Here is a 15,992-nt window from a genome sequence, read left to right on the forward strand (position 1 = left end):
ATTAGCCTGCTTTCTGGGAAGGCCCTGGCCTGGGCTACACCGCTTTGGGACCGCAACGATCCAGCCACTGCAAGTGTCCAGAGTTTCTTCCAGGAATTCCGGAGTGTCTTTGAGGAGCCAGCTCGGGCTTCCTCAGCAGAGACTGCCTTATTGAACTTGTACCAGGGGAGTTCTTCTGTGGGAGACTATGCTATTCATTTCCGTACCCTTGCTTCAGAACTCTCCTGGAATAACGAGGCGCTCTGTGCTACTTTTAAGAAAGGCTTGTCCAGCGCCATAAAGGATGTCCTGGCCGCACGAGAAGTGCCTACCAACCTGAGTGACCTTATCCATTTGGCCACCAGGATTGACCTGCGTTTTGCTGAGAGACGAGAGGAACTGCTACAGGAAAAGGGAAGTGCTCGTCCCAGACGCTTTCCTCGTCTGGCTCCTATCTTCCAGCATCCACCGCAACCCTCCGCCATCCCTCCGCCATCTGGTCTCCCGGAGCCTTACCACTGCTTCGCTGACATTTTTTGTAAGAAGCAGGCCGAATTTCTTCCACCTCATAGACCTTACGACTGTCCTATCGACTTGGTGCCCGGTACTACTCCACCCCGGGGTAGAATCTACCCACTCTCAGCACCAGAGACTCTGGCCATGTCGCAGTACAATCGTGAAAATCTGCAGAGAGGCTTCATAAGGAAATCTTCCTCCCCCGCTGGGGCTGGTTTTTTCTTTGTTACCAAGAAGGACGGCTCCCTCCGTCCTTGTATAGATTACAGAGGTCTAAACAAGATTACCGTCAAGAATCGTTATCCTCTTCCCTTGATCTCAGAGCTCTTTGACCGTCTACAAGGCGCCAAGTACTTCACCAAGTTGGATCTCAGGGGGGCCTATAACCTCATTCGTATTCGAAAGGGTGATGAGTGTAAGACGGCTTTTAATACCCGAGACGGTCATTTTGAGTACTTAGTCATGCCTTTCGGACTCTGTAACGCTCCAGCTGTCTTCCAGGAGTTCTTTAACGACATCTTCAGAGACCTGCTCTATACCTGTGTAGTAGTTTATCTTGATGATATCCTCATTTTCTCCTCAAATTTGGATCAACATCGTGCACGTCCGTCTTGTACTCTCCCGTCTGCGGAAGAACCGTCTCTATGCTAAATTCGAGAAGCACCAGTCTACCCTTCCTGGGCTATATCATTTCCGCCAAAGGACTACAAATGGATCCTGCCAAGCTTTCTGCAGTCCTGGACTGGCCTCGTCCCTCTGGCCTTAAAGCCATACAGCGGTTTCTCGGATTCGCTAATTATTATAGACAGTTAATCCCGCATTACTCTACCCTTGTGGCACCCATCGTGGCCTTGACCAAGAAGGGGGCAAATCCGAAGTCTTGGCCTCCTCAGGCCGAGGAGGCCTTCTGCGCTCTCAAGTCTGCTTTTGCCACCGCTCCAGTCCTGTCCAGGCCTGATCCTTCTAAGCCTTTCTACCTGGAGGTAGACGCCTCCTCCGTGGGAGCTGGTGCCGTACTCACGCAAAAGACTCCGAGAGGCAAGTTTGTTACCTGTGGATTTTTTCTCTAAAACTTTATCTCCTGCAGAGAGAAATTATTCCATAGGAGACAGAGAACTGCTCGCCATCAAGTTGGCTCTGGAGGAGTGGAGACACTTACTTGAAGGATCAGTACACCCAGTGAACATCTTTACTGACCATAAAAACCTATCCTACCTCCAGTCTGCTCCGACACTTGTTAATCCCAGAAATACATTTTTTTACAACAGCAGCTTCCAGTCTATGTTCTAAAGTACAGCCCTTAACCAGGGAAATTTTCCTTCAACAGCTGACCCAGTAGCTCCTCAGAGATGTTGGTGTGTCTACAGTTTATAATAAAAAATACATTTCTCAAGTTGTCCTCTATGACAGCACCACAGGACTTAACCCCCATACCCTAATGGAGGAAGAAAATAGATATTAAAAAGACCCCTTCTCGCCTCTCTAGTCAGTGTTATTTCCCATTTTCCTGTCCCTATAGGGCAGGGCACAGAGGTCTCTTGGAGACCAGTACAATTATTTAAACAATTAATTTGGTGAGTGTCTGTGATCGAGTTGAGCATCTGGTAAATGGTTCTGTCCTGGAAAGAGGGGGAGAGGAGTGTTGATTGTGGCCTAACCTTCCTTCCACTTATGCTGTTTCTGACCTTGGTCAGGACCCTTTTCCCTACTTCTGTGCCCCATGAGGTTATGGGGCAGGGTCTGGTAACTGTTAGTTCAATCCCATGCCGGGGCTCCCTACCCCATGTCCATGTCTTTGCAACTATTCTATGGTCCTGGTTCTATAGGGCTGGGTGCTTCTGATCAGCTGGTTCCTCCAGCAGGGGATTGTTTTTCATTTGTGGCGTGCATGCTTGGTTCTCTATGGTGATGGCCTATTTCTCAAGCGTGCACCATGGCCCCACACTCACAATCTTCTGGTGATGCCTGTGTCCTACTCCAGGAAAATTTCTTTCCTATGGTGCATCTCCTTGGACCCTGTATCACTGGAACATCCTCTCCAGATTCTAAGCATGCCTGAAGGGAAATGGACTGCTAGATTTTTTGATTGACAGACAAACATGACAGGGACGTTCCCACTTAAGCCACCTGATCTAAGGTCTTCTGTTCGAGGTAAGATCTCCTCTTACCCCGATTTTTGTGGAGCAAAAAGTGATCCCCAGCCCAGTAAGTGGTCTGGTATGGGGATGCTGGGCCAATAGGTTTGATGGTATCATCCTTTTGTCTTCTAGGGAGCAAAGGGTAAGACACCTGGCAAATTTAAGCACCTGCCTTTGTGCTCCAAAAAATTGTCTTCTAATAACACAAAGCCAATCTTCCAAGGATAACAAATACATTTTCTATTAGCTGCTAAAGGCTGTCAAAAGTACTATGGATATTTTTGAGGTTCATGAGATTAAATTGGTGCAGGGTGTATTGTTTGCTGGCCTAGGAGCAAATAAAAAACAAGTTCTGAAGCTTATTAGAAATGAGTGGAAAAACTGTGAGAAGTGCCTATTTTTCTGGAGGAAAGAGTCCAGAAGTTGTTGAAGTTGCAGGCTACAGCCACTATTCCTTTTGTGGAGGTGAAAACTGGTCACTATTCCTGCTTATGGGTCCTACAGGAGCATAATAAATTGAATCGTACAGGAGCATAATAAATCCAAAGCCGCTCAACAAGTTTGTGAGCCAAAGTGCAAAATATATAGAAGCACAGTGGCACTCACAAGCTCCAGGGTTAAAATACTTCATACTTTATTTGTAACCATAATAAAACAGCAGGGCAGAGAAGGCACCACAATCAACCTTGATCGCGGTGTCCAAGGACTTAATGACGGGCATCACCGTAAACATGACCAACCCGCTATGACGCATGCTCAGCTCTTCAACACAGCAGCAGCAAAAGTGGCAGAGATAAAAGTAGATCTTCGTCGGGCGCAGTTACAGTTGAAGGAAAGTGACGGTATTCATGAGTTCACTTCATAAGGTTTATTTAAAGCACAATAAACAACGCATTTCTTGTCCATGAAGGGCACTTCATCAGGCAATGTACACGTTGATTCACATTGCCTGATGAAGTGCCCTTTACGGACAAGAAATGCTTTGTTTTTTGTGCTTTAACTAAATCTTATGAAGTGAACTCACGAAAACCGTCACCTTCCTTCAACTGTAACTGTCCCCGACGAAGATCTACTTTTATCTCTGCCACTTTGCTGTTATTCTGAACCAGTGAGCGAGGACCTGACCGGACGATCTGGGCTGCATACAGGGCATTGTCTGTTGATACGCTATATGTTGCCCTCAGTGCATCATCCTGTGGTAAGTGTAAGTTTTTACATCTGCCAAATATTTTACAGTACCGCACTAGGGGCGCGTGTTCCTTTTTCTCTTTTTTCTCCCAGCTCTTCAACACGTCATAGAACTAGAGTGGGCGCAGGATGTATGTACATTTATGCCTTGTGTCCTGTTTTTGTACTTTCATTGTTTCTTTCTTTGACCAACTGTATTTTGTAATGACTTCCTTCATTTTTCCATAACATATGAGTAGTGTAAAGGGGACACCTTTATTCAAACCGCCCACTGTAATTAAAAGTGACAGGTACCATGCCCCCTTTTCTATCAGAGACTGAATAGCTTCGCCCCCTTTTCTCCCACATTCACTGATGTTGCATAGTTTCCTAAATGGAAGTGAATGTCAGTTAAATGCATTCCAGATGTTTGAGCATTTCTACATTTGTAGGAATAAATACATTTTATATAGTTTTTGAAACATATATCAAACACATTTAATAAAATAAGATGTTTTCTTTTGTACATTTGTAAAGTTAAATATAATTTACAGGAACAAACAGCTGTAGCAGATTGAAAGGCATAAACGATAGCTATATGTAATTATATGTATTCTAGTCTAACAGCTAAATTCTTTCCATGTGTATATGGTAGATAAATATTTACATAGAAACTATTCTGCTAACTTCTTTTCAGGTGATTTTTAATTACAGAATACACTGAATAGTGTGTATATGTTAGATGTCAGTATTTATACCTCCTAATATTGTGTCCCATCAGCTCTAACATTAATATCAAAGCCTAATATTGTGCCCCATCACCCATAACATTAATACCACTGCCTCATATTGTGTCCCATCAGCCATAACATTAATACCACTTCCTAATATGTTACATCAGCCATAACATCAATACCACCGCCTAATATATTTAATTAGCCATAACATTAATTCACTCTCTTATGTTGTGTCCCATCAGCCATAATATTAATACCAATTTCCAATAGTGTCCCATCAACCATACCAACAATACCACCGCCTAATATGTTTCATCAGTCATAACATTAATACCACTCTCTAATATTGTGTGCCATCAGCGATAACATTAATACCAATGCCTCATATTGTGTCCCATCAGCCATAACATTAATATCACTTCCTAATATGTTACATCAGCCATAACATAAATACCACTGCCTAATATATTTAATCAGCCATAACATTAATTCCACTCTCTCATATTGTGTCCCATCAGCCATAATATTAATACCAATTTCCAATATTGTGTCCCATCAACCATACCATCAATACCACCGCCTAATATGTTTCATCAGTCATAACATTAATACCACCCTCTAATAGTGTCTCCCATAATCCATAACATTAATACCACTTTCTAATATTGTCTCCCATAATCCATAACATTAATACCACTCTCTAATATTGTGTCCTATCAGCCATAACATTGATACCACTGCCTAATATTAAGTCTCTAGGTTGAACTCGATGGACTCTCGTCTTTTTTTTAACCTTACAAACTGTTACTGTGTGTCCCTGGAGCATTCTGAGTTTTGTTTTCTTTCTTTGTAAACCATGATATTCTCAAAAGTTCACAACTTAGAGTTAAAGTTATTTTACACCCGCTCTATAAGTGCTTTAGTTACTGCATACATGACAAAGATTCAGGAAAATATTACCCCGCAATAATATACATTGCAACCACGTATTGTTCCAAATGTAAGGAAAATAAATATATCCAATCATACAAATATTACTAACATATAAACTAAAAGAAAATACTATATTGAAAATGGTATATTATAATACATAAATAATGCAATGTATTATTATCAGTGACAATAATAACAGGACATGTATGAACACATAATCCTAGAATAGATGTATTTTAGGCTTCGGACTCAAAGTATTTACATGAACAGTTACCATTCATTTAATATAAATCTTCATTTTATAGAATAAAAGGGTTGCTAGAGAACGCAAGTAAGTAACAGACAAAATAAAACTGAGGCATGGATCTCAGCTCTAAGAATTATACAAGCTCACGTTCTATAATGAAGCCACTACCAATGTAATTGCCTGGCAGTGCTGGAAAGCATGGTATATTCTTAGTCTCCCAGTAACATGTAATGTTCTGATGAAATATAAGGTTACACAGGTTAAATGTAGCTATATATCTAGCTCAAGTGGGGTCATTTCAATCATACAAGGCCTGAGAGCATATGTTTTTGTGGTACACTATGGGAGCTACATTGTTAGTGTTTGTCATTCTATTGCTGTAGTTTTAAACTCCAATAGTAGAGTTTAATTTCTAAAATAAACATCACACAAATTTGCGGGGGTTTAGCAATGAGGCTATTATTTTGAGCATTTTGTGTTTTGTTTGCTTTATTTGTAAACTAGCTGGGTACTCGGCGTTGCCTGGTTTTTCCTTCCTAAACCTCGTTGTGGAAGAAAATCAACAGAGGAAGCTTTTGACTTCATATCCCATCCTCATATATTGTTGTCATATCCCAACCCCATATCCCGTCCACATACACCGACCTCCTATCCCTTCCTCTTATCCAGTCCTCCTATCCTGTCTTCCTACCTCGACCTCCTATCCCGTTCTCCTATCTCAACCTCCTATCCCATCCTCCTATCCTGACCTCCTATCCCGTCCTCCTATCTCAACCTCCTATCTCGACCTCCTATCCCGACCACCTATCCCGACCTCCTATCCTGACCATACCGTCCTCCTATCTCGATCTCCTATCCCAACCTTCCATCCCGTCCTCATATCCTGACCTGTAATATGTGTACCAGGTATTGAAATGTCTCCAGCCGTACGGAAGTCATGTGGAAACATACATTTCCCATTGATTTGCCTGGGACTTTAAAAAAAAAAAAAAAACCTGACCCGCACAAATGGGGGTAGTTTTTTTTATTTTTCTTTTATTTATTTTTATTGCCATTTACCATACATTTACAAAAAAAAAAAAAAACAAAGGATTACACACAAAACATGGGGGTGAATAAGGGTATATTACCTATCCTATGTTTGTTGTTGACATATAAGTAACATGTGTGCCAAGTTTCATGTTAATATCTTTAGCCGTTTGGACGTGATTGTGGAACATACACACACACACACACACACACATACACTTTGAGTTTTACATATATATATATATATATATATATATATATATATATTACAGTCAGACTAATCCCACTCCTAATTTTGGTGAAAAGAATGACCAATTCCTATGTGCCATTTGAAGTTTGTCCCTAACTAGCTGATAGGAAAATAATTAATTGAAAAACGCATACAACATTCCATTAGATCTTTGAGGCCTTATGGTATATTCACATATGTAGATATAATCTGATAATCCAGCAATACAGCTGAAAAGTTTGTTTATACAATACGTGCATGGATTTAACCATCACAGAGACAAAGTCCTGCAGCACATTTCAAATTTGCGATGCTTGGATATACCCAAAGGTAAATACTTTCAAAGTGCACAATTTATAGTTACATTTATTATGCACCCACTCCATAAGTGTTTCAGGTACTATTTACATAACAAAGATTCATGAAAATATTGTGCTAACCAAGTAATATCCAGGGCAAATGGGCACTGTGCCTATTGTAAGTAAAAGAAATGTGTCCAATCGTAGAAGGTTTAGTAATATATAAACTTAAAGAAAATACTATCATAATAATAATAATAATTGTTATATATTTGTAGCACATGATAAATAAGGGCATTAATCTGTAATGTTCATGTATTTGTTTTTGTATTTTTCTGTTTAGGTGTGTATTCACACACTAGTTTGTTCAGAGCAGTTTGCTATTCCACCTGGATAGGGAATAGTTAATTCTCTGAACGAATGAGAACTCGGGTGGAGTAATTTAGCCTGCATTCTGGTGATGGTTATTGAGTGCAATACTGCTATGTCTGTTTGAACATTTACCTTGTATTTATCTTGTCATTATCTGGGTTTTTAGCCATGGTTATAGTGCATGCTCCTTGTATTTTAGTCTGTGTTACATTAGTCGGTTTTAGGATTATGTTTGTTTGTTCTGCTCTGTCTGTGTTCACACTGTAAAAAGGAGGTCCCAGCACTCACCGATGCAAGCAAAAAGATTTATTGTATATCCAAATCACAGGACGCGTTTCGGCACTTAGCCTTCCTCTGCTGTCAGCTGGATCGCTCGCAGGCGCCACATATATGCACGAGGAGGCGCTCATAAGTGACGTCACTTTACGTTGGGAGAGACGTCACGTAGTCATGGTAACATATAAATAATGTAATGTATGCAAGATAACAAATACAGTGTGATACATTGTATAAGTATACATAGTGGCAAGGACAAAGCTTGAGCATCATCTTGCTATTCATAGCAGCGGGGAAGCAGAAACACATCAAGTAATGTGACACGTAAGATAGCACTTCACTGTGGTCGATCGCGGTGCTGTTCGCGCTCCCCCGGCACTCACTGAATAGGAGTCAGAGAGGATCCACCAGCAGGGTATATGTATAAGCAAAGAATTGTAAAGCAGACGTAGTATCAGGCATGAGCAGGAAAATTAGTAGTGACAGCATCGCGTCCATATGATCATCCTGAAACACGGAAAATCCGACAATCAACTGGTGGTCACAATAATGATACAAAAAAGAGTAAATTGTAATAGGCATAAGCATTATGGCAACATAATAATCCGTAGCCAAACCATATTATAAGGAGGTCAAATGTAATGGCATGCAGATCATATACAGTAAATCATATGTAATAACATACCCATCAGCCGAGGGGATAGACTATGAAACCCCACCTACCCGGTTGCCAGACTCAGACCGAGCTTGTGATAGCTAAAAAGAAAGAACAAGATTTCAGGGAAGGATTCACAATAAACTAGTTATTTCATATTCTCTATTTAACCCCATAGGTCCCAAGGTTTGCAGGGTGTAAATCCAAAAGGCTTCTCTTAATAATAGGCATTTTTTTTTATGTCCCCCCCTCTTTTAGGCAGGGTGACTTACTCGATGACATGGAATTTAAGTTGGGAGATGGAGTGACCTTTTTCTTTGAAATGAAATGGAACGGGTAATAGATAATTGGCACAACGGATAGTGGATTTATGTTTGCTAATTCTATCCCTAATTGTCTGCATGGTTTCCCAGTGGCGTCTCATCTCCCCGTTCTACTCTCACCACTTGGTAATATTTTATTTAAGATTCATTCTGGGATTCGGTATTGTACTGTTTATTTTGAAGGAACTTTCCTCATTTGCACTTAGCTGTTCTGTATACTTGCATCTTGGCTTTATTTTAGCCATTTGGGGTGAGATTTGCCTATTATCTTCGCTCTCATTGTGTCCCCAGTTGTTGTGTACTGTCCATATTTTGGATTTTTTGCCCATATGTGTATTTTCATCCCTTGTATCAATAAAATGTATGATTTTAGATCTGTAGTCACGCTTCTGTATGGTTTTTTGTTATTTGCTTTGCATGGGCTCTATCACCCACTGGGAATTTCTGAGGCATTAAAATGGTTTCCCCTATGTATAGTAATCCACACAGGCATTTTATCGCATAGATTACGTTTTTGCTTAGACATGTGTGGTATCCCTTGATCCTATATGTTTTGCCCGTGTGGGCATGAGAAATCTTGTCGCCCTTCAACACATTAGAGCATTGGGAGCATTGAAGGCAGGGGAAGGTACCATTGTGCCTCGATGTGAGGAGTCTCTGTGTGGATATGTCTTCCTCCTGTTTGGGTAAGGCCCACACCAGGCTGTTGGATAAATTTGGTGCTCTTTTATTACAAATCAATGGTGGTAAGGTGAACTCAGGAATGTTAGGATATGCCTCTTGCAATATGTGCCAGTGTTTGCGTACAATATTGTCTATCTTAGGTGTACACGGATGAAACTCGCGTACGAATGGTATACATTGAGTGGTAGGTTGTGTTCTGGTACGTGGAGTGTCACTTCTGGCCTCTCTGAGGATATGTTCCGGATACCCTCTGTCTCTAAATCTGGACTCCATCTCGTTGAGTCTGGTCAATTGTATGTCTGGGTCACTCACAATGCGCTGTACTCTTTTGAATTGAGATTTGGGGATCGCCTTTTTTATGCTATGTGGGTGCGCGCTACTGAAATGTAGAAGGCTGTTCCTGTCTGTTGCTTTTTGGTACAGGTCTGTGGTGATGTGACCCTGTGTATCTTTCTGGACCAAGGTGTCTAGAAAGGGGATGGATTCCTGGCTGAGTGTGAGGGTGAATTGCAACTCCTCCCATATAGAATTGAGGTAAGGAAGGACATGATGGTGTCACGTGGCCCATCCCATATGCAAAAAATATCATCAATATATCTACGCCATACTTTGGCGTGACGTTGAAAGGCTGGATGGTTGTATACAAAAAATTCTTCAAAATAAGCCATGTAGGCATTTGCATATGGGGGGGCCACTTTCGCGCACATCGCCGAGCCACGTATGTGTAGGTAGAACTTGTCCTTAAACATGAAGTAATTGTCATATAGTACAATTTTGAGTAGTGAAATAAAGAAGTCTTTTTGGGTGCCATTGTATGTGTTTTTTGTAATAGCCATTCTGTCGCTCTGATACCTTTTTCATGTGCTATTGATGTGTAGAGGCTGACTACGTCAATTGTGACTAACCAGGTGTTGTCAGAGGTGTCAGTGATGTTCCTAATGATGGAGAGAAATTCAGATGTGTCTAGCAAAAAGGATGTTGTTTGTCTGATCAAGGGAATAAGTGCTTTCTCCAGGGTAACTGATGATTGAGAGCGGAATCTATAGATGCCACGATGGGACGTCCTGGGCGGTTGGTTAATGTCTTATGGACTTTTGGTAAAATATATATCACGGGTGTGATGGGAAATTCCTTAATAAAGAAGGTCCCCAATTTGGCATCTATAGTTCCGATTTCTAGAAAGTGTGTTACAGGACTATTGATTTTTTTTTGTATTTTGGGCAAGGGGTTGTCCGGAAGAAGCTTGGACGTGGAGCTGTCAGAGAGCTGGCGTAAAATTTCTTTTTCATAGGCCGGGGTATCCATGATGACAATGGAGCCCCCTTTGTCGGCCGGTTTTATGGTAAGATCGCCATCGCTCATCAGGTCCTGTAAAGCCTTCCTCTCTTCCCTGGATAAGTTGTTCCTAATTTCCAGTGTATTAGACATGTGTCTGGTGGTCATATTTTCCACCTCTTGCTGGACTAGTTGGATGAATGTTTCAGTAGGGTGGTATGTATGTGGAGGGTTATATCTGCTCTTGTTCCTGAGGCCAAACTGCTGAAGTGTCAGTGTACCATCATTCTGGCTTGGTGGTGCTTCTGAAATAGGGTTATTGGAAAAATGCGTTTTTAACCTAACGTTGCGATACAGTCTGTCTAAGGCCAGATCTAATTGGAATGTATTGAATTTGCCTGTCGGACAGAAGGACAAGCCCTTCTGGAGTACATTGAGCTGTGTGGTGTTGAGAGGTTTGGATGAGATGTTGATGACAATGGATTTATCCCTACATGAGCTCGGGTCTGTACTTGGGGAACTTGTGTGTCTGTGGTGGCGGCCTGCCCTCCACGTTTTTTGGGGGGGTTTGCGCCCTCCCCGGGCCCTGGGAAAAGGGTAGCGTGCTTGTTGACCGCCTGATTGGTTGCTGCTGGAGCCAGAGGAATGGTATCCACCACCTGTGTATCTCCCCAATGGGCGGGCATTCCCTTGTGAGTCTTGCCATCTATAAACGTTTTTATTCAAATAGTCCTCTGTATCCCTGAGGAATTTCTGGCGTTTAGTGGCTTCAATGTCTTTTCTGCAGGTCTCAAGTTGTTGATCCAAATTGTCTTTGAGGATTTTAAACTCCTCTTCGCTCAGACAGTCCTGTAGTTGTAGTTCCACACTCTCAATTTTGCTCTTGGAGGCGTTAATGGCTGTATGCAATTTTTCCACTGTCGGCACGTCACTCCCGACGTGCCGGCCAGTGAAGTGACGTCACTTATGGGAGCCTCCTCGTGCATATAACTGGCACCTGCGAGTGATCCAGCTGACAGCAGAGGAAGGCTAAGTGCCGAAACGCGTCCTGTGATTTGGATATACAATAAATCTTCTTTTTGCTTGCATCGGTGAGTGCTGGGACCTCCTTTTTACATTGCATCATAATTTTTCCTCGTGCACCAGCACCACTCAGAAGTGCCGACCTTTTCTTTACTACTGTGTTCACACTGTGTCTGAGTCTAGTTGTACCCTGTGCTCTGTATGTTATATTCCTGTTGGGTATTCTGGAGTCTATTCAGACTCATCCGGTTCTAGTCTAGTGTTTCATGTATTATATTTCTGTTTCCTACTGGGTCAGCATTTTGTCCACACGATGGAGTGTGTCCATTGGCCAGTAGCCTATTTGGCTTTATTATTAATGGCTACTCCTATAGTGGAGGGGGGAGTCCAGTTTGTATGTTCTGTGTCCCAGTGTGAACAGTGTCCTATATTTATACCCTGTTTGGTTGATCTGATCTTTGTCCTTTGTACCTGTTTGTGAACAGTGTTCTATGTTGCCTGTTCAGTTTAGTGTTTTGACTCTCAGTTCTTCTGTTTATCCCCTTGATCTCCTGGATTCTGCTGTATACTCAGATCATGCCTAGTCTTGTTCATTTTATCATGTCCCCTGTATATCTGATATCCGGTTTATGAACTATTTGTTAATTCACTACATTCTGCTCTGTCTGTGAGTTTAGATTCTGCCCTGTTAGTATTTGTATTCTGTTCAGTGACCGACTATGTATATTATGTGTTTATACGCCACTGCACTAAAGCACAGGAAGGGACCGGCGCCCAGTTGTCGATCTATCGTTTAGGGTGGATGGGCAAGTAGGCAGGGAGAACAATTTTAGGGTCAGTTTATCCCCCCAGTCGGTCATGACATAATCATTGTCAGGGACAGTAATATTAATAGAACATGTATGAGCACATAGTAAATACTAGAGTAAAAGTATTTCAGGTTTTGCCAATCATTCTCACATGAAAGAACATCACAGGATCCACCATAAACCTCCAGAGACGTGAAGAAATTTCCTTCTCGTCATTTACACTGTAGCACTGAATTGGCTCTAAGGCTAAGTTTCCACTTGTCTTTTTTTTTCTGGCATTTTTTGGAAAACTGCCACTGCAGTTTTTGAGCCAAAGCCATAAGTATATTCAAAAGGAATAGGACAAATAAAGGAAGGACTTATATTTCTCCTCCCTTATGGATCCACTTCTGACTTTGGCTCAAAACCTGCAGTGGCAGTTTTCCAATAACTGCCAGAAAAAAAAAAAAACAAGTGGAAACAGCCTAAACACTGCACAATTCTTTGGTATACTCACAAATGTGGGCCTTATGCTTACTGCATTTTCACTAACAAACAACAGGCTGCATTCTCTAGAGGTGCTGAGAAACGTGACTGTAATCTAGTGGCTTCTCCCTACATATACGTAGTGACCCTCACCTCTGTAGCAATGTGTAGGGCAATACCATGAAGAAACTGCAGGTGGTGTAAAAGTTTACAATAGTGGCTCTATAGCATTCCATTCCTGAAATAACGTACATAAATCTGTTTCTTATCACATGAAAAATGTATAACTTTCCCTTATTATTATTTAATATGTATTTATTTTTACAAATCATTTTACTATAAAATAACATTCTTTTCATTTTAACAGATCAAGCCACATGCCATCCAGCTAGATGACCCAACCTATGGAAAGGGCCATTTGCAACATGCAGGTTTATCTGGTCTATATGAGGAAAATGTCTATGAGAAGATTCCAGAAAACTCTGTAGAACAATTAAAGGACAATAAACAAAAAAAGAAAGTCAGATGACAAATGCTGGTGTTTTATGATAGTACAACAACGTTTGAGATTGTTTTGGCAAATAAAAAGACAAAAAAAAAACACATGGATTTCTGCCCTACTAAGATAAATGTAACAAACGATGACATTTTTGCAACAAATCTGCTGTTTGTGAATCCAGTCAAAATCAGCAGAGTAGGAAAAACAAAATCCAGTTTTTACCTAGAAACCATCTGCTGTGAACTGATCTTCCCTTCCTAGTAACTTTCTATATTTAGTATCACTCAAATGTATACAACAAGGTCTTCCTGTGAACAGACTTTGGAGCTCATTGACTCAAACATACACAGACTATTTAAACAGTTACTGATGAGGAATAGGTGGTTGGTACACTTCTGTTCAAGACAGGAAAAACAACAGCTTGCTGAAATAAAACTTACAAAAATAATGAATAAAAATGTACTGAAAATTAACTAATGAAAATCAGACATTGCTTTTGAATTGTGGTTCAATAGAATCATTTCCAGTTCAAGATCCAGTTTTTTTTTTCATCTGTCCAAAGGACATTGGGGGTGATTTATCAAAACATGTTCAGAGGAAAAATTGCCCATAGAAACCAAATTGCTGGTTTAATTTTTCACAGGCCTTTTCAAAAATGAAAGAAGCTTTGTGTCTTGTCCTTTAAACAGATGAGCAGGGCTGCCATCAGAAATTTCAGGGCCCTTTACACAGCTCAAGGCCTGGGATTCCCCTCCCCCGCCCTTCCACCACGTGGCCCGCCCCCGAATACGCTCCCAGGGCCTGTCCCTAATCTTATTTTATTTTCTAATTATATTTTTAATTAGATTAAAGCAGATTGCAGTGCAGTAAGACATTGTGCTGTACAGTATTTTACTGCACTGCACCCTGGTATATTCTAATACACCCTAATCTAAATACTGTGAAACTTCCCTAACAATTCAACAATAGTGCCACATACTGATCATACAGAGGTCGATACTAGCAAGGGCTCTGCAGCCATTATAAGGGATTACAGTTACTGACTCACAAGCTACGTCTTCTTTGATTAGAGGCCATCATGAAGACACGTCTCCAAAGAACCTGCTAAACATTTTAGGCGCCTTTCTTCACAGACTCCTCATGTGTATGGCTGCACACATTAATAGTGCCCACTTTGTGCCTCTCTGTGCCCCTGTATATATATGTACACCTCTCTGTGCCCCCCTATATATTTACTGACCCCCCCCCCCCCTCTTGGTGCCCCATATATATATCTTTACTCGGTGCCCCCATAATATATTTAATGACCCCCTCTTGATGCCCCCATATATATTTAATGACCCCACCTCCCCTCTGTGCCCCCATATACCGCTGTAGGCCCTCCACAGACATACTGTCTCCAGCCATATATAGGATGCGGCTGCAGGCAGTATGTCTGTGTATCGTCCCGTTTCCGTGGTCCAATCACTCCTTCTCTAGTCTGGGGTCAGGATCGACTGCTATGGCCTATGGGTCATAGCCAGGGGTGGACTGACAACACTCGGGGCCCCCGGACAAAAAAAATGCAAGGGCCCCTACTAGGCTCTGCAGCTCGTCAATCTTCTGCCACGTCCCTATTCCACCCAAATCCCACACACAATAAACAAAAATTTATAAATGTAAGAAACACAAACATAGGTAAATTTCCATGACCAATAATACTGGTATACAAGGAGTAAATATATACCACCACACAATAACTGGATAATACCGCCATACTGTACTGAATAAAACCACTATACACAGACCAGTATACTATAAAGGATCTGTAAACAATATAAGTGATTATATAGAGGACCATATGGCGGTAGATATCAGCTGTACACAGGATCTGTACCATATACAGTTACATTTTGGGACTCACAATTACTGATCTTTTACTGATTACTCTTTTCTGATCAGCGGCGGCCTCTTTCCTTTTCTTCTCTGTCCGAATAAGCCATGTGGATCTCTTAACATCTGCAGGAAAAACATGTGAGACTCTGCATTTTTTCAGTGCTCTCCTCTACACAATCTTTCCATCTATAGGCCCACAAACTGTAATAATGCCCTCTTTGGTGTCCTGCACAGTAAAAGGGCAGGTAGGTAGGTAGCCAGGTAAATAGGTAAGTAGATCAGGAAGCCAGATATGTAGGTAGGTGACAAACCAGGTAGGTAGGGGGGTAGCTAGGCAGCCATGTATGGAGGCCAGGTACATAGTTAGATAGCCTGTTATGTAGGTAAGTAGTTAGGCATTCAGGTATAAAGTTAGGTACCCCCCCCATAGGTGTAGGAAGAGTTACCACCCCCCTTTCCCTA

General features: G+C 41.5%; 1 protein-coding gene across 2 annotated transcripts in view; it reads left to right on the forward strand.

Moving 5' to 3' along the window:
• SH2D2A (SH2 domain containing 2A) overlaps positions 1–14,367 on the forward strand; it is a 258,266-nt gene extending 243,899 nt beyond the window's left edge. For both annotated transcript variants that reach the window (XM_056546543.1, XM_056546544.1), the window contains one exon: positions 13,524–14,367. In XM_056546543.1, the coding sequence (XP_056402518.1) occupies positions 13,524–13,685 (162 nt within the window). In that variant the 3' untranslated portion in view covers positions 13,686–14,367. The remainder of the gene's footprint in view (positions 1–13,523) is intronic.
• Positions 14,368–15,992: the final 1,625 nt, after the last annotated feature.

The sequence above is a fragment of the Hyla sarda genome, chromosome 11 (assembly GCF_029499605.1).
Source record: "Hyla sarda isolate aHylSar1 chromosome 11, aHylSar1.hap1, whole genome shotgun sequence".
In the NCBI taxonomy this organism is placed as follows: Eukaryota; Metazoa; Chordata; class Amphibia; order Anura; family Hylidae; genus Hyla; species Hyla sarda.